At 31.3% G+C, this 22,100-nt stretch overlaps 2 protein-coding genes across 6 annotated transcripts in view; one reads left to right on the forward strand and one right to left on the reverse strand.

Moving 5' to 3' along the window:
- Nucleotides 1-22,100, reverse strand: part of cnc (NFE2 like bZIP transcription factor cap-n-collar) — a 124,461-nt gene that overhangs the window by 13,722 nt on the left and 88,639 nt on the right. For 4 of the 5 annotated variants that reach the window (XM_011070650.2, XM_011070651.2, XM_087410043.1 and 1 more), the window contains one exon: nt 21,697-21,921. In XM_011070650.2, coding sequence (XP_011068952.1) covers nt 21,697-21,921 — 225 coding nt within the window. The remainder of the gene's footprint in view (nt 1-21,696; nt 21,922-22,100) is intronic. The other variant, XM_087410018.1, reaches the window with a different exon arrangement.
- On the forward strand, nt 15,011-21,163 carry vas (ATP-dependent RNA helicase vasa). The gene is made up of 4 exons (XM_011070649.2): nt 15,011-15,265; nt 17,778-17,849; nt 17,940-19,970; nt 20,177-21,163. The coding sequence occupies exons 2-4, from the start codon at nt 17,784-17,786 to the stop codon at nt 20,258-20,260; spliced, it is 2,181 nt and encodes a 726-aa protein (XP_011068951.1). The 5' UTR covers nt 15,011-15,265; nt 17,778-17,783; the 3' UTR covers nt 20,261-21,163.

The following is a 22,100-nucleotide window of genomic DNA, read 5'->3' on the forward strand; positions in this document are numbered from 1 at the left end:
AGTAAAGTAATAATGACTTCTTCCAAATATTTCAAAAGTTCATATATCCGCAAATCTATTATAAGTTCATCACAAGCATCCGATTTATTCAAAATATATTCTGAATTCTAGAAAATTTAATATTTCTCAATCAAGAATATTAAATTAAAAATTCGGTTTACTTAAGAAAAATTCTTTCTTTATTTGAATCAAATATCATATTTATTTGTAATAAGAAAATTACAATTATATCTTAACGGAAAAAATAATTTTTTTGTTATTATTGCTTTTCCAGTTTAATTTATATTTTTACTGTTTCGCATATTCATATTCTGTCTTATTAACTACAGGTAATTATTGAAAAACGCATTGCATCGTCGGCAAGATTTAAGAACCTACGATCCCTAGAATGGTAAGCTTAATACATTTACGCTGAGCTAATCGCCACGCTTATGATCGAATTATTGCCAACGGTATATTTCCTATTGTAACCATTCTTAATTTTATGATGATAGTTTCGTATTATTATTTGATGAGGTTACATGGAAACGAAATAATATGCTGGTATTTATTAATTCAAAATAATTAAGATAAACATTATATGAAAAAACACATTATGGAGCAGTATAAAAGTCATGTTGCATCATATTTGATCCCAAAATAAATATTTATTTAAATTGAAAATATGAATTACTTCAAACAAGAAAAAAATTTTTTGTTTCTAAACTAGTTTCGCTTTTCCTAAATCTGTTGTATAGAATTGAAAAAAATATACCAAATTTTTCTGACCAAATAAATTTTCTTACATCAATATATTATTAAATATTCAAGTTAAATAATCAAATCTTACTTTTCTACGATAAAATTTTGTAATATATTTCAAAAGAGAATAAATTCTTATTTTGAATACATGATATTGAGTATTTCTAAAATCTACTTGGAATGAATACATTTTAAGACTACTAGCGAGAAAATATTCTTTATTGTAAGTAACCGTTACTTAAAAGAAGAAAAATAAAATGAATAATTGCTTTTCTTGACAATAGAATGATATTTTTCTGTATGTATTTAGAATAATAAATAAATATGATGAATAAAAGATAAAGGGATCAGTACAAAAAGATCGAGATATAACGGATTCAATAATTCAGTATCCTTTTTTAAAATTTAAACTTTGCTTTTATTTCTGAATAAAAATAATTTCCGAAATGATTCTTTCGTTTAATATTTTTCTTCAGATCTTAATCTTGTCCTAATCAAAATTGTGCCTGAATTTACTCTATTCAATAATAATGTTAATAACATCGATGCTCTTTAATTCTGATTTTTAAAAGTCTGCCGGACCCATATATGACGCCTCATATTCATCACAATTAATTTTATAAACAACAGAATATAAAAAAACAGACAATCTATCAGTGTATATGCAATACATACTGTAGAGTTGTTTACATTACTTGCATTATTTTAAACGCATTATTGATAAATATCAAATAAACATGAATAATTGCATTGTATTACAATGAATACCAGCCCATTCAGTTGAGCAAACATATTGCGCGAATGACACTCCTGGTTAATTCTACTTCTGTAGTTAAATTACAAGTATTTCTTAGAATCATGCAAATAGAGCACACGGAAAAAAAGCTTCGCCTGAAGCGATAACTTCCAGCGACCTGAAATTATTCGATGCGTAATCGATTGAAATATTGCGGGTAGAACATCTGCGTGACGTACACGATGGAATGAAGCAGCAGTCGACACTTATTATGACGGATAGAGTCAATATTTGAAAAAAGTTTGCGTCGAATATTCGATTACGAAGCACGCACATGTCCATATACATATTTATATATGTGCAAAGATAAAACAATGTTATGAAAGTAGCATAGTGAAGCATCTCCGCATGATGGAGCATCGTTCTCGAAGACGCCGATAATTGTGCAACTCGAACGGCCAAGTGACGGATTAGCGGTTTTATTCGTCACGAACGTGACTTGAAGCCGAGAAACAGAATGCGTCGCGTTATCGTATTGTATAAAGAAACATCGCCCGCAATCGTCGACGATGATAAAGTTCGCTATAAGGAGATCGTGGTCGGTTGTTTTTTCCTGCACACGATCTCATTTATGTGAATGAGATGATCTCATGCTTCTTTATGTGATGATCAATTATTCCGCATTTAAGCTTTCGTGGATACAAACACTTTATTTATTTAAAAAAATATATATTTATTAATTTATACTATTTATAAAATAATGTCTATATATAGAGTGTTCTAAAAATTGATACAACTAAGAAAGAAGTAATTCCTCATTTAAAAAGTGAGTCGAAAATATAGAATGAAATGTTTTTGTAAAACAGTTTTGTTTTCAAGAAAATCAAATTTGAATAATCATTATGTACTTGACTAGCCATAATTTGCTTGGTTCATCCAATTGGATTATTTATCGCTACTTTTCTGTCAATCTTTTTGGTATAATTTAAAATAATGCAATAAATTATTGTATTATATTAAATATTCAACAATGCATTAATTTTGTTAATTGAATAATTGTTAAAAATATCGTCTTTCATATCACAAATAAATTCTCATTCGGCAAATTAAAGACGCATTGTACTAGACCTGGTAATGTGTTAAAATTTTTTTATTCTCTCTCTCTCTCTCTCTCTTTCTCTTCCCTTTCTCCTCCAAACGTCTCTATCATCTCTTAATTGAAGACTGTATTCAAACTCGATTTTCTTGAAAACAGTGCCTTATATGAAAAGATTGTATTTTATATTTTCGAAGAATTACATGAAGAATCACTTTTTATCTGATTGTATCATAATTTTCGGAATATTTTGTATAAAAGGATGAACTGTTTTTTCAAACATGCTTTTAAGTTCAATTCAATCTTCTAGATAAAATTGATTGCATCTTTTTTAAATATTTTAAGTTACTAATTGAATCTCTGATCGTATACTGCGTATACTGCGTGTGTGTTAAGTGTATATTCTTTCATTTTGTTCACATAAGTAAGAATATAAATCTATCGTTAAAAAAAAAAAGAAACAGCTTTATTATTAAATGAATTGTTTAGTCACTTCCTTTTTTTCTTTGTCTGCTATGTTATTTATTATATTATTATAATATAAATTGTTTTCTTGTGTCATCTCTGCCGTCACAGACTTTAAACATAGTCTCATTCGCGTAATTTTATACGTTCAGTTGTCACATCTATCTTGCTTAACTTCTCTTTTATATAATCCAAAAATATTCGACGTTCAATCAGATTCAAGGACGATATGCGACATTGTAGCGATGACAAATACCACTTCCGAATTTCAAATGCTATTTTATGCAACAGCAAAAACGCGAGCTGCGCGAGCGACAGCAAACAGGTAAGCAGGCAGGTAAGCAGGCAGGTAAGCAGGCAGGTAAGCGGATTTGAAGAAACCGCCACGCTGTCACATACCCGAGCTACAAAGAAGCTTTGCAAAAATCACAGGCGGTAGCGACTCGCAAGCCGGTTGCGAGAGCAGTATCCTCGGTCAGGGTCGGCGAGTGTAAGCGAGCACGAAGGTAGATCAACGTTGATGTCAGCTCATGTGTCGCCGGTTTTAAGAGTCGACGATAAGCGCAGTGTTATAAGCACATCGCGCTATCCCGACGTAGTCGCCGTCGGAAAACTACGTGCGACTATCAAAATATATAGGAATACATCGGTGATAATGCCGGTAATATCAGTTCCGCGATACGTTCCACTGCGATTTTAACGCAGCAGCAAAAAACCGTAACGGAAGTAGCGGTAACAAATAAGCGGTAAGCCGATATTCAAATCGGACCCGATTTGAGTATAAATGCGCGGAGCCGCACAATTAAATCGACCGAGCAAATGGAATTTAAACGGATGCGTATATTGGATATATATATACCCTCTAAAGAATCGATGGACTCGAAAATCCTCTCCAGCCGGTTCCAAAAGACTCGTTTGCTTGCTTCATTCACTCGTTTGTCGAGCCGAGGCGAACTTTGAATTGCAAAAGCGTGCGAACGGAATAACGTAAAGATTAATGTAGACGAACGAGAGATATCATATCTGATTATTTAATCCGAAGTAGTCACCTGATTTTTTTTTACAAAAATAATCTCATCTAAGGTGTTTTTACACTCCAATTAAAATCACTGTTATTGATAACATATTGTATATTATATTATTGTTAAATTTGCAATATCAAATTGTATCTAATTTGAGTTATTTTTAGTTATTTTTATAGGTCATCACTACTTCTACTCAATACGACGTTAATTTAACTAAAACAAATAAAGTTAAATAATTTAATTTAAGAAAATGTATTGAATTTGACTCAAATTTAATTACTAAGTGCACACGTTAATATAAATGTTGTTTACTTTGAAACTAACTACAGAAATGGATTTACATTTTGACATGTATGGAAGTTAAAAATAACAAAATGTTATTTAACTGAAAGAAATTGGATTATCATTGCTCCTTTGATATCTAACAGTGTTGATTGTAATCTAATTTATTAGTATTTGAGAACATTATATAGATTTAATTACAATTTTCTGAAAAAAAGAAACTAAACAAATATTAAACAGAATAAGGACAAAAGCTTATTATGACAGTAGATATTTTTAAAATAAAGATTTTAATTAATATAACGTTTTTTCATTAATTAAATTGCGTATTTAAAGATAAAAAATAGTTATTACAAGAGAAAAAATATATTAAGAAAGATTTTCAAAACGATATTTAACATTTCACATTTTTTCATTTTGTAGAGTATAAAAATACCTCATTATTTCCAGATTAAAGAGTCGAACTAAGGTAGATTATTTTTCTCTTACATAATAATAGAACATTATACAGATCACAGTACATCGCCTTTATTTTTCTGAATTTCCAAAAAATCAAAATTTGATTAATTGTATCATGCGATTAATTTAAAATTTTAATGTAACGTACTTCATTTACTCACCGTCCTTCTCATTATATATAGAATAGCGCGATAAATTTATTACACAAGTGCAAACATTTGACACAAATGAATCATTTAGAGGCTGCTTTTTTTGTAGCAGCTCGCTACTCGTCTCGAATCTCACGCCGAGGTAGGCGAATTCTTGAACGCGCGATTTCGTAGCTGTAATGTGAGTAGCTGCAATTTCTATTGCAAGATAATGCCACACGAGGCAACGTAGCACTGTTTATCCCTCGATTCATAAAACGTACGGAAAACTTTTTTTTATACAACTGGCTGAGAAATATTTTGTGGCTGTTAAAGTTCTGAATACTTTGATACTGTACTATTGACGTTAAATAATAACAAAAATTATGAGCAGTATTATTAAAGAGTCTCTGACATATTTTTCATTTCACTAAAATTAAATATAACATTAAAGTAAATTATTACATATAATATTAAATTATCACATTATGTCAGTGTACTCTTTAACGTTCTCTAAATCGTATTAATTAATTTCAATTGGATTTCTTCGTTGAAGATAAAAAAAAGCAAGAGAAGCAAGATAGCAAGAGAAGCGGAGATAACTGAATAATTTTTTGAGATAATTGAAGATTGTATGTACTTATTGCCAACATTATACTCTTCATTCTGATCACACTCTGGCAATATTATCTTAACTAAGATTATAAAATACTGGTTTCAATGATATTTGCAATGATAATAACGTTTCGATCTGGAAGATAATTAATGCAGCCGTTATCGATACAGTATCATCGTTATATATTCTCGCATGTACGCCGTGCATGTATGCGAATCAATAAGCCTGTTCTTATATTATCATTATTTTATATATATATATATATATATATATAGAGTTTATTTTACTTCAACTTATTGCACCGTGTGCACCAGTTCAGAGTTTTTTGATACAGAGCAGACCTAACAGTGCGACACGTAGTATCAACGAAATGCGCGTTGAATGTCAACCTGCGAAGGAGATCGAAACACATCTCGTCGACGCTCCTCGGGTGAATCAATTTCGTTCTATTATTACGATTGGGCTGACGAGATGTAACAGCGAAAGAAGGGAGATGACTCACTTTGCCGAGTTGTACGTGCAGCACGTACACGTGTACGTACGCGCGTGTGTGTGTGCGTGCGTGTGTGTATGTGTGTGCGCACGTGCGCGTCTCGGTTCCGCGCTCGCGAAGAGAGGAAGGCGTGAGCGCTGCAACGATCACTGGCTGCAATCGCCGCTTCTCTCCTTCATTACTCATCGCCTAAGTGAATGATGCAAATCATGTTCCGGGCAAACAGTCGCGTTTGCATGCACGCTCGAGAGAGACTTGTGCGCGTTTACGTTAAACGCGTATGAGTTTCTCTTTTTTCTCGCGTTGGCGTAGAACAGAGGTTCCCAATTCGCTTCGACTTTCCAATTTTTTCGTACGTAACACGTTTGATGGTGTGATGGTGAAATTCTATATATATATTGAAAGATGAAATATGAATACAACCAATTTCTGAAAAATTTTATTAAAATTCCACCGCTTCATTTGATTTCTATTAATGAATATTCATATTTCGATGAGACATTAGTCATTCTTCTCGCGTGAGTACATTATTGTTAGTTTATTATTATAAAATAGAAATTATAATGGATGCAAAGTATCTCAATTACGAAATGTTTTGTGCAAGTTGGGAATCGCTGATATAAGAGACTTGCATAACGCATCGTAACTGTTTCTCTGGATCAGCTGACACGTATAATCGTTTCGATGAAGTATCATCGTCTTTTCCTTCTTTCTCGTTACATGCGATGCGTTTGTAATTAAACGCGACTGCAGCCAATATTTGAGAAACGGCAGTCGACAATGCGTTATACAAGGAGAGTGCCAGAGCACTATCGCGTTATTTATCTTTTACTTTTCATTCTGCGACTGGCCTTGGACATATTTCTTAGTTCCACGTTGTAGACAGCTTAAAAATGCGCGCAGTCATGACGCTCATAAAAATGTAAAAATTATATAAGATTAACACATTTTTTTATCTTATATCTCAAATACAGTAAAAAATACAATAAAAAAATGTTATACTTGTATTAGAAACGATCCATTCAAATCCTTGTTAAAATTTTATTGATTTTTAATCCCAGTGTTAATTTAATATAATATAACTGAGTTACTTGAACATTTTATGTTAAATTGATATTTAATTAGTGTTCAAATAACACAACTTATAAGTGAACAAATAACATTAAAAAATGTATTTTAAAACGTAAATTCTAAGGTAAATAAGATAAAATGTATTTTATCAAATATGTTAATTTTAAGGCAATTTTAATAAAGAAATACGATTATTTACAAATTAGATTACATTTTTTGTGTTAATTTTTGTACGAATATGTGTGTTACTTTCTAATATAGTCTTGTATTAAATTAACTAAACAATTTTGACATGTAAAATGTCAAAAAATTAAAAATAAATTTAATGCAAATTTTTTTCTTTAGTTGAATTTGGTCGCCATCGCTTTCTAAAAAAGCTCATCATCAACATTATAATGGTATTATACGTCTCGAAATTAATTGTATGTAAAATATGAGCCTGTTTGTAATCCGTTAATAAGTTAAAGAAATTAATAAGTAAAAGCTCTCATTAATAGACAGTCTTACCATTAATACGATAGAGTGCCGTGGAGATATCCAGACCCATTTCTTCAAATTAGTGAAATAATATAGTCACGTAATATAGTTCCGCACATATAATCGCTTTCAAAAATTCACGCACATATCTTTCATTGTTGACATTATAGCATTCTCGATTAAATCAAAGCACACATATGGCAAGCGGATATCTCACTTTTAAACAACAAGCATTCGATTGCATATTTAATTTTGATACTCTTTAAATCTAAATCATTGGATAATTACTGATATCAGTCCCAAGTATGCCATTAGGTAATCAATAAAATTTAATTGAAAAAGAAAGGAAGATTCAGCATTATATAATTACCGATATTTGCATGTTTCCAATACTACATTGATTGTATACACTAGAGCAAGATTAACTAGTTTAGGAATTCTACGTTTCATCGTTTTTTTTAGTGAATTTCACCATAAATTCACTGATTTCACTCAACAGCACATTTGAGACTAATATCAATAATTACCCATTGATTTAGCTTTAAAAATTATAAATTAAAATTTTTTTTTTTTCATTAATATATAATAGATTCCATATAAAAAGAGAATGATTCTCTTAATTAACATTTAATTCTAATAAAATAATTCTACTTTTGATTTATTCTTTATACATAAAAATACTCTTATAAATTTCTTCATTTACTGTATCGATTCTATGACACGAGGTGACTCAAACTGCATTAGCGTTCACTTTCGCAATTTAAAATCCTGATCACCATACACTGCACGTGAGCGTCTAACGCACACACGAAAGACGCGTAGATTTAGCGCCGGTCGGTCGTGATATTGCTCCAAAGTTGCCGATTCATGTGCCATGAATATTTACAAACGGCAGCACGCGTTCGACGTAGCACGAACTTTGTTTTTCTTGCGTAAGGTTGATTCGTTTAATTGTACATTCACAAACCGTTCTACGGTGGCAAAAAGGTGAATAGTTGCATTAAATATTTTTCAAAAATGTATTCTCTCTCAGGATGTTAAAACTGTTCGGAAATGGCACGAATGACACGTGAAATTATACTATCGCACGCTTTCGTCGTGTCGAAAAGATCCTGTCGTTCATCTGTCGAGCATTATAAAGAGGTGCGCAAATGTGGCTCGTCCGATCCATGTGACTATTAGTCATAGTTGATATACAAAATGTTCTAAGAATCCCGTGCGTTTTCTTTCAAAACGTAATGAAATAATTCAATACAAGCAAAAGTACACGGAAAGAACAATTTTGCTGAAATATCTAAGAATGAGTACAGATCTGAAAATAATTTTGTTTATAGACGATTGTTTATAGTTCGTCGTTGTTCAACTATCAAAATAATTATGCAGACATTTCAAGCATGATGTAACAATACTATAAAAAAATTTTGATTTTCTAGAAGCTAACTTGAGCGTTCTACATAATTATTTGAACAAAATTCTTTCGAATCTATACTTAGCTTTAAATATTTTTAGCAAAACTGTTCTATCCGTGTATAGTAAAATTAATTAATTCGACATTAAAATGCAAATGACCTTTCAGTCATAAATGATCGAAAATTGAAAAACGTCGAAAGCGAAAATTAGATAATGTGCTCATGATTAAAGATTTTCCCTTGTCGAAAAGGCAAAGACTGCATGTAACGGGGAAGTGAATTGCATTTCCGGAATCATATCGCGATTTCCTCTGTTATATAAAAGACGTGTCAATTTTATTTTCGATACGCTCTATTGCTCATTCGCGCAAATATTCCAAGAAATATGTGCAGTTGAAGGTCGTAAAATTTATTGCATCCACAGTCGAAGCAGTCACGTGACTTATACTGCGCACGATCCGGGTTGTATAGGAGACATACGGAACGTTGGAGGCGGTTAAAATAGCAATAAATCACACCAAATGAAAATCATACTTTGTGCAATACCGCTTCTGTTATCCGTCGTATATATTCCGTAGTATTCGTCACACTCGGTCACGTATTTTTTCAAACGCGAATGCCCGCACTGGTCCGAATTCCGAATGAATTGATCAAGTATCCAATATCCGCATGTTTGTCTGGGCGCAACGGTTTCAAACGAACTGCGTGCTGTGCGTTGCTGATTGGAAATTCCACGATTCCTGCAAACGTTCGCTTGACCCCAGATCTCAATTTTTGCAAAAATAAACTGTAAAAAGTATTGGTGTGGATTCAGCATCGTGCGACGTATATATTAATATCCAGTGAGAATATTATATAGTTATAATTATAAAAAAATATTAGTGTGGATTTAACACCATGTGACGTCTATATAATTTTCGTGTTGGTGTTAATATTAACCGTATGGTGTTAAATCCACACTGATATTTTTTAGAATGTACGATTTTTAGAATGTAGGAAGTTATAGGATACAACTGTTTTCGACACAGCATTTGGCGAGCGAGTCAAAAATGATGAGAATACAGTGATCAATCAGTCCCCGAAATTTTCTCGGATGGAAAAAGAAGATCAATCAGCTGTGTTTAGTTACTCGAATGAAGCTTTTATCGTGTACTTTGTTTCCGTACGTGATGATATGTTAAAAATGATATGTTGACGCGTATTACGCGATCGCGTGATAATTAGATCGCAAATTAAGTCAAAGAAGATGAAAAATAAAAATTCATTATTAGAAATAAAAATTATAATTTCCGATTTTATTGAATACCGATATACTATAGAGAGCTATAGAGAGGGGGAATGCGCGAAATAAGTCATGTGTCGCACCACTATTCTACCATCCGAACTTTTTTCTAACCGCGAGGACGTCACACGCGGTGGTGACGAAGACGATAATAATATAATTGGAGACTGCGTTTCCCCGACACGACGTCGGGACGTCGCGCGCGCGTGTCGCGAAACTTCGGGCGGACGGCACGTTACTGGAAACTGGGCCCCTATCGTTCCGCACAGCGACGAAAGATATACACACACGTTTCTCTTCTTCCTCTTTCTTTCCTTTACTTGCGCCGAGACACCTACACTGAAGTATTTCACGCGTGCGTTGTGTGGGCGGCTGTGCGTATCACTCGCACACACGTTTACGTATACATCCTCGTGGCGAATGACGTAACTCTGATAACGCCGGGAATACGAACTGGAATATCACAGTTTTTTCGTATCGATGATGCAGTTCGCGCCGCGTCGCGATTATCCATTTTTTTCGTTTCATTATCCACATCAAAGAACACAACGCTTTCGAAATGATTATCGAGACAGAGCTCAAATGAGTTTTACCAACATTGATATTTGCGATCTACCAACAACAGATAAAGCTATAAAACTGATTTAGAGTAGGAGAGGTCAGGAGACGCGTAGAACGATTGAAGCGAATTACGTGTAAAATAATAATAATTATCGAACACAGAAACTGTTGTATATAAATGGAAAAAAGGTTCTCTGCTGTGAGGAATTAATATTTATTAAAATAATTATGTAGGACACTCAAATTAGTTGCTAGAGTGCTCAAAACTCGAAACTTTTTGCTCATTATGTTTGTTATATTTTTAATTAATTATTTGTAATGATTATTTTATTTGTAATGATCCAACAAAATTATTTTCAGAGCAAAATTTTCTAGCAAAATTTTTAGATACTTCTTTCAGTAAAATTGTTCTTTCCGTAATAAGAAGGATAACAATTCATGGGCTTTCACTGACATAGGGGCATTGCCACAGGAAAAATGATGAAGCGCCTCTTATAAGTTTGACTGTCATTGTATGGAAATGTAAGAAATCGGTGTCACTGTAATTTCATCAACACATACAACGTTAAATTTAACATATGCCAGTATATAGTCAATATAAAAAAATATATCTATTGTGTGTTTATTATATAATTTAAATATAGATAACGTCACTATCATCTAACAAAGTTTTCAGATATTTCAAATATACTTCTGCCTACCATGTTTCTTTCTCGTAAAAAGAGTTAAAATCAATGTTGAAAAGTGAACAAGTGAGAAATTCGTTAAAATATATTAAAGAAATTATGTAACAAACGAAAAAAAAATTAAATAATTGCAATAATTACAAATTATTCACACAATTGATTTTGTACAGATAGACATATGAACATTGGACTCTAGATTTGTATCATGTATTTACGTGCACTCTAAAAATACGTTTTAAATGTATAACGTAGATAGTTTTCCATATTGCCGATTTGATCTTTTATCGCGTTTATATTCGTGTCATGAACAAAAGTGCTTTAAGAATAATATAATACGAAATTCGATGCGATACGGGGTGACTCAGCGTTTACAGATTAGTGTCAGTTGCGTATGTGCGATAGGGAACTTTTTATACCTCAGCGCGAAGTTAAAACAATAATGACAAAAAATATTCGCACAGGTCTGATCTGGTGTACATTAAAATAATATATACACTGAATTATAATATATTATAGATATCTCCGCATTATTAATGTTTTCCAATAACACATATCGTGTTATATATAATGTTGTATGTTTGATATTTTAATAAATTAATATATACATACAAACAAGAACATAAAGATATAAACATTATAAACTATAAACTTGTAAAATTAGAAAAACTAAATAAATAATTGTTAAGAGTGATAATACGTAATGAATAATTACAAGTAATAATTGTACATTTAAGTACATTGTACATTAACAAGTAATAATTGTAATTATTGTCACATTATTTATAAGTAATTTATTTTTTTCAATTTTAGAAATTTATATTATTCTTGTTTGTATGTTTATATTAATTAATTAATTAATTAATTATAAATTAATAATAATAATATTAACGTTGTCGATATACTGTGTTGGAAACAATATTTTAAAAAATCACATTTATTATTTACTTTTTTGCCGTCTCTTTTTTTATCGAGGAATTCGGAAAATCGTGTTCTCGCGACGTGTTATGTAAACACGCATGAAGACTAAAGTAATATTAGATATTTTTCGACCGCCACATAAACACAAAATCTCTTAGCGAAGAAAACGTGGTCTATTTTATGTTACTTTTTCTTTCTCTCCACTGTACAGTGTCACATGATTTCATTTGTGTCCTTTACAATACTGACTGCTGACATAAACCAGACGCTATTACCTTTCGCTATATTTCACTGCCGAAGTTGGGGTAATACATTTTTATAAGTCGACACCTCATTCAAATTTATAACAAACAAAACTTTCTAGGCGATATCAAAATTGAAAACACAAAATATAAACTTTTAGTTATTAATTTTTAAAGTAAAATGTGAATAAATCATTTTATTTTATAATTTCATAATATCATTTTGTTGCATGTCTCTATGACTTTGTAACATTCAAAAATAGTTGAAAAATTAGTTGGAATCGTCGAGTAATAATAAAATTTTATTTTGAGATTTTTATTTGATTTCCTTTCGAAAAATTAGCTCGACGTATTGCCATAAATATATTATTTATCGCCTTAAAAAATAAACGACCTTAAATATACCGCTGCTGCAAATCAATAACATTTTGTAGAATTAATAAGGTAATAATTTATATAATAATGAAATATTATCAACTTCATTCAATTATTTAGTTCATTTATAAGGAATCAAGTAAGGAATAAATGTAAATATCTATGTATAAAGAAGAAACCTTTCCCATTTGTAAATAAAATAATATCAATGCTATATATGGATCTAAGATCTAGTTCCACAACTCACGGTTGTGAATATATAACTTTCAACCGAGGTTTTTTTTTATTCATTGTCTCTTTCCAATTTTGAAATTGGAAAGAGATGAGAAACAAGTTGAACCTCATGAACTGGGTCTAAATATCTTGATTTATATGTAGACATTTTTACACAACTAAACAAAAATGTAATATTATTTCATAAAATAAACATGATATTATATATATAATAGTAAATGAAAGAGTTTTTTAAATTTCGGTTCAATTATTTTCATTCAATGGTCCGTCCGTTCAATTTTTTGTTCTAAAGTAAAATCTCGACGAAATCTCAATCTCATGGATCGAAATTTCAATCTCATACACAAGTAATCTTAATCTTACAGAATTTGGAAACTAACGAATACATTTCATTTAATCAAACAAAAACATTCTTTTATACCTATTACAATATAAATTTATTTATTGTCTAACGCAGTTTCGACAGATCTCATTACGTAAATTATTGAAATAACAGTATATTTTTATTAAAGAATAAATTAAATCTATCAAGAGACATGTACCAAGTCATACATAGGAAACAACAATCAAGGATCATTTATTGGGAATATCTTGGATTATCTCATCAACGGATCAAAAGATTTTGCAATTGAGATTTCAATTATATAATAAAGGCATATTTATTTTTTTTTATGTATATGCTTTAGAAACGGCGATAAAACCTGTATATATATATATATATATATATATATATATATACATATATTGTACAAAGAATAATATCTATAATACTCTACAGATAACAATTTTATTAAAAGATTGAAGACAATATTTTTATTAATTATTTTAATTTTGCGCGAAAACGATTGTGTTTTGAGTGTCCGATACAATAATCTAACTGTATATGCGGGATTAATTTATAAACTTAGTCTTCAATCTTTTAATAAAATTCTTATCTATAGATTATTATAAATACTATTGTGCACACAGAGAGAGAGAGAGAAAGAGAGAGAGAGAGAGTGTGTTCTTTTAAGAATGAATTCTCCGACATTCTAAGACCTAATCGTGTTCGGGTCTTTTTTGAGTGTTTTTAAAAAGTTTTTGTGATATTACAGTAATGTCAACGAAAAGATCACGTTTTGAACATGATCAATGATATATGATATAAACACGAGTAGAGGGTCAAAAGGACAGTTTTGGGATACCCTGTATAAACAATATAGGACTTTCTAGAAGTCTCTTCTAGAAAATTTATAGATTTTTATATATATTTTCGCTAGAGAGGATTTGTGTCTACCTAAAAATAAATTCGGATTTTTTGATTCAATAATTCTTTTCATCCTTTACTTGTAAACTCGTATCTGTTTTATTTCTGAAGTACGTCGATATTAAGTCCGTCGCTTAAAGTCCCGAAAAAATGTTTCATTTAAAAGAATATAAGTATATATATATATATATATATATATATATATATACAGACATTAAAGAGAGTAAAAACGAAGAACACCGCGTGACGCTGTGTACAAAAAAGTACAAGCAAGTGAACAGACCTATTGACAAACAAAAGAATGGAAACTATGGAAAGATTCAGTTTTGCCGACTCAGGCTAGCCGGGCCGAGCTGGCGGCCGGCGGCGGCGCCACAACGGCGTGACTCGAGAGATTCTGGCTGGGGACGAGAGATTCTACTGAGCAACACGCATGCGCGAATCGCGCGCGCCAGTCCTCGGAGTACCTGATTCGTCGAGAAACTACGAGGAACGGCGCAACAGAGGCAGCACGGTGCTGCTCTGGCTCTGAGCGCAGATCTCGCAGTTCGCTCGAGTATCACGGATAGCTTGGTTTTCTTTGGTATGTGTAGGATTACGATTATCTCGATATACGACGCCAGTTGCTGACCACTGCTAAACTACTCGTTTGATATCTGGGATATCAAGAAAAGACAGAGAAATTCCGACAAGGTGACGGCACATCGAGACAGTGTCACAGAGGTACGTGAGCCAGCCGGCATCAACGAAAGCAACGACGCATTTTATCGCGGCCATGTCGACTCAGCAGTACTTTCCATGAAAATCATTTATTAAATCATTTTATATTCTGATGACTTCGTTCTAGTTTCGAAAATTACATTTATAGGTTTCTTTTAACTGAAAATCAATTTTCTTATGTGATACATTTTCTTACTTTCATAGTAATGTTTACGATAGAATAATTGACGAAAGAACGAGTGTTGATCGAAAGTCCTTCAAATTCTATACACACATTTGTTGCCAATAGAATTTCACCAATAAAAAAAAAGCGCGCGTATCGGCTTTCTCAGGCTTTGTTGGAATTGTACATAGTCAAGGTGTCTTTTATCAAGCGGCATCTACTTTACACAAAGAACTGGTTTCGATTATCGAAAAACAATGTATCACCGCATACATAATTACGATGCATATAATGTGTAATCACATGGACAGTCGATAATAACAGTGCTGCTGAGCCGACATGACTACGATAAAATGCTTCGTTGTTTTCCCGGCTTTCCGAATACAGCCAATATGAAATATATGTGTATATTATTAGAAAGAAGAACTGTATTGTTAACATGAAATACATATGTATAAGTCTGTTTTTTTTAGCTGAACTTGTGATGCCTTTTCTCTTTTCTTCAATGTGAAGAGAAAAGGAGAAAAGATGTGCAAGAAATTTAGCTAAAAAGAATTTAGATTATTAGAATAGAATATATTTGAATAGAATATATTTGAGATCACATTCATTTCTACTAATGTAGATTAATCTCGGTTTATTCTTCATCTTTTTCTAATTCTTAATTCCAATTCTTTCCCAGTTTCACAACTCACGATTTACTCTTAACGGAAGTTCAACTTATTCCTCATCTATTTTCAATTCTAGAATTGGAAAGAAATAAGGGATAAATTGAATCTCGGTTAAAAGTTAATCGTGAGTTGTGGAACTGGATCTTAGAATTACAAAAGTTGAATCGAGATAAGTTTCTCTGCATTGGTGGACATAAGACAGAAATAGAAACTGCAGTGATTGTACATTCTTACGGTGATATTTCATTTGTGCGTTTTTGTCATTCGACAAATGAAATATCATCCTTAAATTTATTTGCCTGTTGTGTGACCATATTTTTTTCCTATTCTGTTCTCATTTTCTCAATGTTTATTTCTAAGCAAAAAATGATGCATGCAAAAAACAAGCAATTAATGTCGGCTATCCAATATTATTTATTACAAAAGGTAGTATAAAAAAAGAGTAAAGAGCCAAAAACGTATAAAAGAATTATAATTTAGATAAGCAAATCTAATACAAAACAATTAAAATACAATAAAATAAAACAAACGTTTCAACTCCAATTGAGTTATTTTCAATGCAATCTTACAATAATATAAATATCGTTCTAAATTAAAAATTCGTACATAAGCTTACAATATTCTTACAATTCCTTAACAAAAAATTTTTCTTCTTTCTGTGTAATACGCTGTGAGTCATTTTTATCAAGAATTAAACAAAGTCATAAGAAAGTTCTTAGTAAATCTGTTAAGAGTCCAATAATACACGAGAAAAAAATGTAAAATGTGGTCCATTTCGTGGTACAATAAAAAAGTCTTTTTAATTTAATAGGTTATTATAAGCAAATTCGCAAAGGTAACGAGCATCTGACTTAAACGATGTCACAAAACCATTATTTATTACCAAGCGGTTTTAGAAGACTAAGGCCCGATTGCACCAACGTTATTTTAATTTTAAGCGAGGCTTAAAGTCAAATTAAAACTCTTTCTATCTCCCTTTTCGACTTTAAAATGAAATAGATAGAGTTTTAAGTCTCGCTTAAAATCAAAGTGACATTGATGCAACTGGGCCTAAATTATATTTTTTATTTAACATTTATTTCGAAAAAAATTATTTAGAAAATTTTATATTACATCTTGTAATCTTGGGTTTGTTTTCTGTTCCTGCACTAAACTGTTTTAGAACTCTTTCTCGCTTTAAACGAATATCAAACATACATCTATCTCACTTTAAGTTCCAAAAGTGTGAGTTACAGAAAACAGACCTCTTATGTAATTTTTTATAATAATGTTAATATTTGTAAATTATTGATTGAGTAGAATTTGAACAAAATTTCCAATTTTTAATGCCATGGATTATATTCATAATCTATGTTCCTCATTCTATGAAGAATAAAATTATTTTTTGTTAACTCGTTATGTTACAATAATCGTCTTATCAGTTTATTCACAATTTATCTATCATTTTTCAATTTATATATTCAACAATTTTATCATTAAATATATAAATTTATTTTATTAAATTTGATAACTTTTATCATCTTGTAATTTTAAACATTATTTGTTATTATAGTATGATTTATATTGTCGAATACAAAAATTTCCTATTTAATTATATATTTTATTATTTAAATATTTATTATTGTATTGAGTATATAACTACATGTCATATGTGTATTTAACGTACAATTTTTTTCTATAGGTAAAAATGGAAGAACAGTGGGGAATCGATGACACGTTGGATTTTGGTCAGGCACCAATTAATATGTCTTCTGTAAGTATATGTGCATTTAAATTTTTTAAGTATATATCATAAAGGTAAAGCAATAAAATAATCATTAATATCGATATTTTATTTTAATAGTTTGAAGAAGGACGCGCCCCTTGCCGTGGTAAAGGACGAGGCGCAATACTATATAATAACAATGACACAGATTACAGTGTAGGAGGCTCCTATAATAGTAAACAAACAAATGAGGAAAATTATGATAATAATACCTACAACGAAGATACCAAAAATAATAGATATAATGGTGATAATAAATTTGGAGGAGACAACAGGCAAGACAATGATAGGCGTTATGGAAATAACAGAGGTGACAATGATCATAGGTGGCAAGGCAATAAAGATAGGAACAATAGGCGAAACAAGGATGATAATGATGGTGCAACTGAAGATAATTTCAACGGAAGTTATCAGAACGATAGAAAGGACAGACCCAGGAGAGATAGAGATGAAAATAGAAGTGAAAGAAGTGGCGGTTATGGCAGAAACAGGAATGGCGATGATAATGATAAAGGTGGAAGAGGTGGCGGTTATGGTAGAAACAGGGATGGCGATGATAATAGAAATGGAAGAGGTGGTGGTTACGGCAGAAACAGGGATGGCGGTGATAATGACAGAGGTGGAAGAGGTTACGGTAAAAACAGAGGTGATGATGATAATGAAAACAGGAGACGCAGAAGAAATGACGATGAGTTCAAAGAAAGTGATGATAAAGAAGAACCAAAGAAAAGAGAGATTTATATTCCACCAGAGCAACCTGATGACGAAAATTTCTTATTTGGAAACGATGTAACAATGGGAATAAACTTCAATAAATATGATGATATTGAAGTAAAAGTGAGCGGTGAGAATGCACCGCGTCCAATACAATCCTTTGATCAATCTGGTCTCAGAACTATTCTATTGGAAAATATCAAAAAGTCAGGTTATACAAAACCTACTCCTGTTCAAAAGTACGCCATTCCAATTATAATGAATGGCCAGGACTTGATGGCTTGCGCGCAAACAGGTTCAGGAAAAACTGCGGCGTTTGTAGTTCCTATCTTACACACTCTGTTGGAAGATCCAAAAGATTTAATTAAAACGTCCACTTCTTGCGAACCACATGTAATTATTATATCACCTACACGCGAGCTTACATCACAGATTCATCAGCAAGTCAAGAAATTTTCTTTAGGTTCCATCATACGTGCCGAGCTTGCTTATGGAGGAACATCGGTTATGCATCAATCAAATAGAGTGCTTAACGGTTGCCATATTCTAGTTGCAACTCCAGGTAGACTGTTAGATTTTATAGGACGAGGCAAGATTCGACTTTCTTCCTTACGTTTTCTTGTATTGGATGAAGCTGACAGAATGCTTGATATGGGTTTTTTGCCTGATATTGAAAAGTTAATAGATCACGAAACAATGGCACCTGCAGAAGAAAGGCAGACTCTTATGTTTTCCGCTACATTCCCAAATGAAATACAAGAACTCGCGAGTCGATTTTTACGAAATTATTTATTCCTCGCAGTTGGGATTGTCGGTGGTGCTTGTGCTGATGTAGAACAGAACTTTTATCAAGCATCTGGTCAATCTGAAAAGCGAAAATTGCTGAAAGAATTGATAGAAAAACAACATCAACTAGGAAATATAGAAGGTACTTTAGTATTCGTTGAACAGAAAAGACATACAGACTTTATTGCGGCCTTCTTATCAGAGAGCAATTTTCCAACAACCAGTATACATGGTGATAGATTACAAAGAGAACGAGAAGAAGCTCTATATGATTTCAAACGAGGAAAAATGTTGATTTTGGTGGCAACAGCAGTTGCCGCGCGAGGTTTGGATATTAAAAATGTCTCGCATGTAATTAACTTCGATTTGCCAAAGACGATCGACGAATATGTTCATAGAATCGGACGAACTGGTCGGGTTGGAAATCGCGGCAAAGCAACTTCATTTTTTGATTCAAGTACTGATATGCCTCTCACTGATGATTTGGTGAAAATTTTGAAACAAGCTAGTCAACCGGTACCTGACTGGTTAGAATCCGGTGGCGGTGGCGGGAGCAGAACCTTCATGCCAGGAAAGGGAAGGAGATTCGGTGGGGAAGATATTAGAGGCGTAAGTAATACTGCAATTTAAATTTGTTTATCGAATGTTGATAATTCATTTCTATTATATTTTTAATATCTTGCCATTGAATAGTAAAAATTATATACGTCGTTTTATAAATAATAGAAAAGAATTGATCATACTAGAACTTTTAAGTCTATAATATAATATTCGTAAACCTATGGTATAAATATAAATTTTTTTTCTCTGTGCAGAACAAGAATGCATATGGTGATGAGATGTATGAAGACGCTGGTTATGCACCTCCTACACAAGCAGAACCGGAAGAAGAATGGTAGAGATTAGAAGCTTTATATTTATTTTACACAATGTGTAAAATATTTTGCTTTCTTTAATTTTAAAAAATACAATAGCTTTCATGGAACATTATCTGCTATTAGCAGAAGTAATAGTTTTTGTTACTTTTTTTCTTTAGTTTATTATGTGATATACTTTTATTACTGCGTTCTTTAACAGTGAGAAAAAATGTAAGATGCATTTACATTTATATTGCTACCTCAGGATATAGAGTTGATAGTTACTTCCAGTAATAAAGTTTTAAATTACATAAGGTTTTTTTTTAGATTACACATACACTTGTAATTGTTTACATTGTATAAATTGTAGGCTATTGAACAAAAAAATTATAATTTTTTTGGATTGTAGATTTAAGAATTATGATTTGATAGTTTCTCTTTCTTTTGCTTTAATTAAAATATTACTATCTTAATTTGATTTGACATTGAAAGTGTACCACTGATGAGTCATTCTTGTTAGTGGTATTGTATTTCAAAATATGAGTAATCGCGTGGGGGAATATATAACTATATAAAATATACAATATGTAATCCTATAATTAATTGATTTTTTTTCCATTGTTTTCATGTACTTCTTACTTTAACGTTAATTTAAAAAAAAATGTTAAACAATTTTTAAAAAGTTTACCTGAAACTAATGGCGCAATGAGAATATAAACTGAAAAGTATATATTCTATATATTCTATATCTCCCATACGATTATCGAAAGATTTATTCATATTTCATGATTGTAATTTATTTTATACATTCTATTTTGTTTCTTGATGTTATATTTTTATACATTATAATAAATATAACATCTAATACAGTTTTATACTTTTATAATAAAATTTTTGGTTGTATAAAAAATTCTTGCGTTTTTGGAATAAATTCTTCAATAATAAGTTATAGCTTTAATACATTCTAACACGTTCAGACACGACAGTGAAACTAATGTAGTATTAATTAAGATAACTAAATACATATGGGAAGGATAGTATATAAAGCGGTCCACAAATGAAAGTTATGTAAGGAAATGCTATAATCTTGTTTTTTAAATTCAGCCTAATTTTTACTATATATAGATTAGCAAATTATATATATATATAATTTATTGGTTATATATATATATATATATATATATATATAAAACCAATAAAAAAAATTTAATATACATAAAAGAGATTAAAAAATCTTCAAAAAATTATCAATTTTTTAATTTTCAATTTTCTGCAGTTTCTTATAATTAAAAATCGTTAAAGTATGTCATCAAGAGATGAAAATTCTTAGAACTAGTACTTTTCCATCATATTTTTTTTTAATATCTGTATATTCTTTAAATTTTGTTAATTATTAACACATGAATGAGTGAGAGGATTTTAATATTAGGAGAAGAATGTACACTTATAACAATAACATAAGCGATGATAATACTTACCGTCGTTCATGGCCATGTCCATTAGGTGCAAGTCCTCATCATTGAGTAGAGACGAAAGAAATCCGTCAGTGGTTTGGTTGATGGAATCTGTCGTCGGGGTATGATAATACATCATATCGTTAGGTTCAGACTTGTAACTTGCGCCACTCTCTGCACCCATTGGTTCACTACTGTTTGTCAAATTCATCGATGTTGCCACAGCTGAACCCAAATTCGATGACCCACCTGTAACAGTGAGCAGCTTAGTTCAGACAATGAAATTTCTTAGATGATACTTTAATTTACTGCATTCCCCTATTTTTTTTTTTTCACAAAAATTAATATCATTAGTCGAAGTTTTTAAAAGTATGAATGCATGAATAAGAAACGTAAAATTATTAAATGTAGATTAAATTGAATGTGAA

The sequence above is a fragment of the Acromyrmex echinatior genome, chromosome 1, assembly GCF_024713525.1.
Source record: "Acromyrmex echinatior isolate Ae372 chromosome 1, ASM2471352v2, whole genome shotgun sequence".
In the NCBI taxonomy this organism is placed as follows: Eukaryota; Metazoa; Arthropoda; class Insecta; order Hymenoptera; family Formicidae; genus Acromyrmex; species Acromyrmex echinatior.

Excerpts from the sequence above, each read along its gene's own strand:
- vas (XM_011070649.2), top strand. The coding sequence starts at position 17,784 with ATGGAAGAACAGTGGGGAATCGATGACACGTTGGATTTTGGTCAGGCA. Across the intron at positions 17,850-17,939 it reads CACCAATTAATATGTCTTCT|TTTGAAGAAGGACGCGCCCC; the intron begins GTAAGTATATGT and ends TTATTTTAATAG. Across the intron at positions 19,971-20,176 it reads GTGGGGAAGATATTAGAGGC|AACAAGAATGCATATGGTGA; the intron begins GTAAGTAATACT and ends TTCTCTGTGCAG.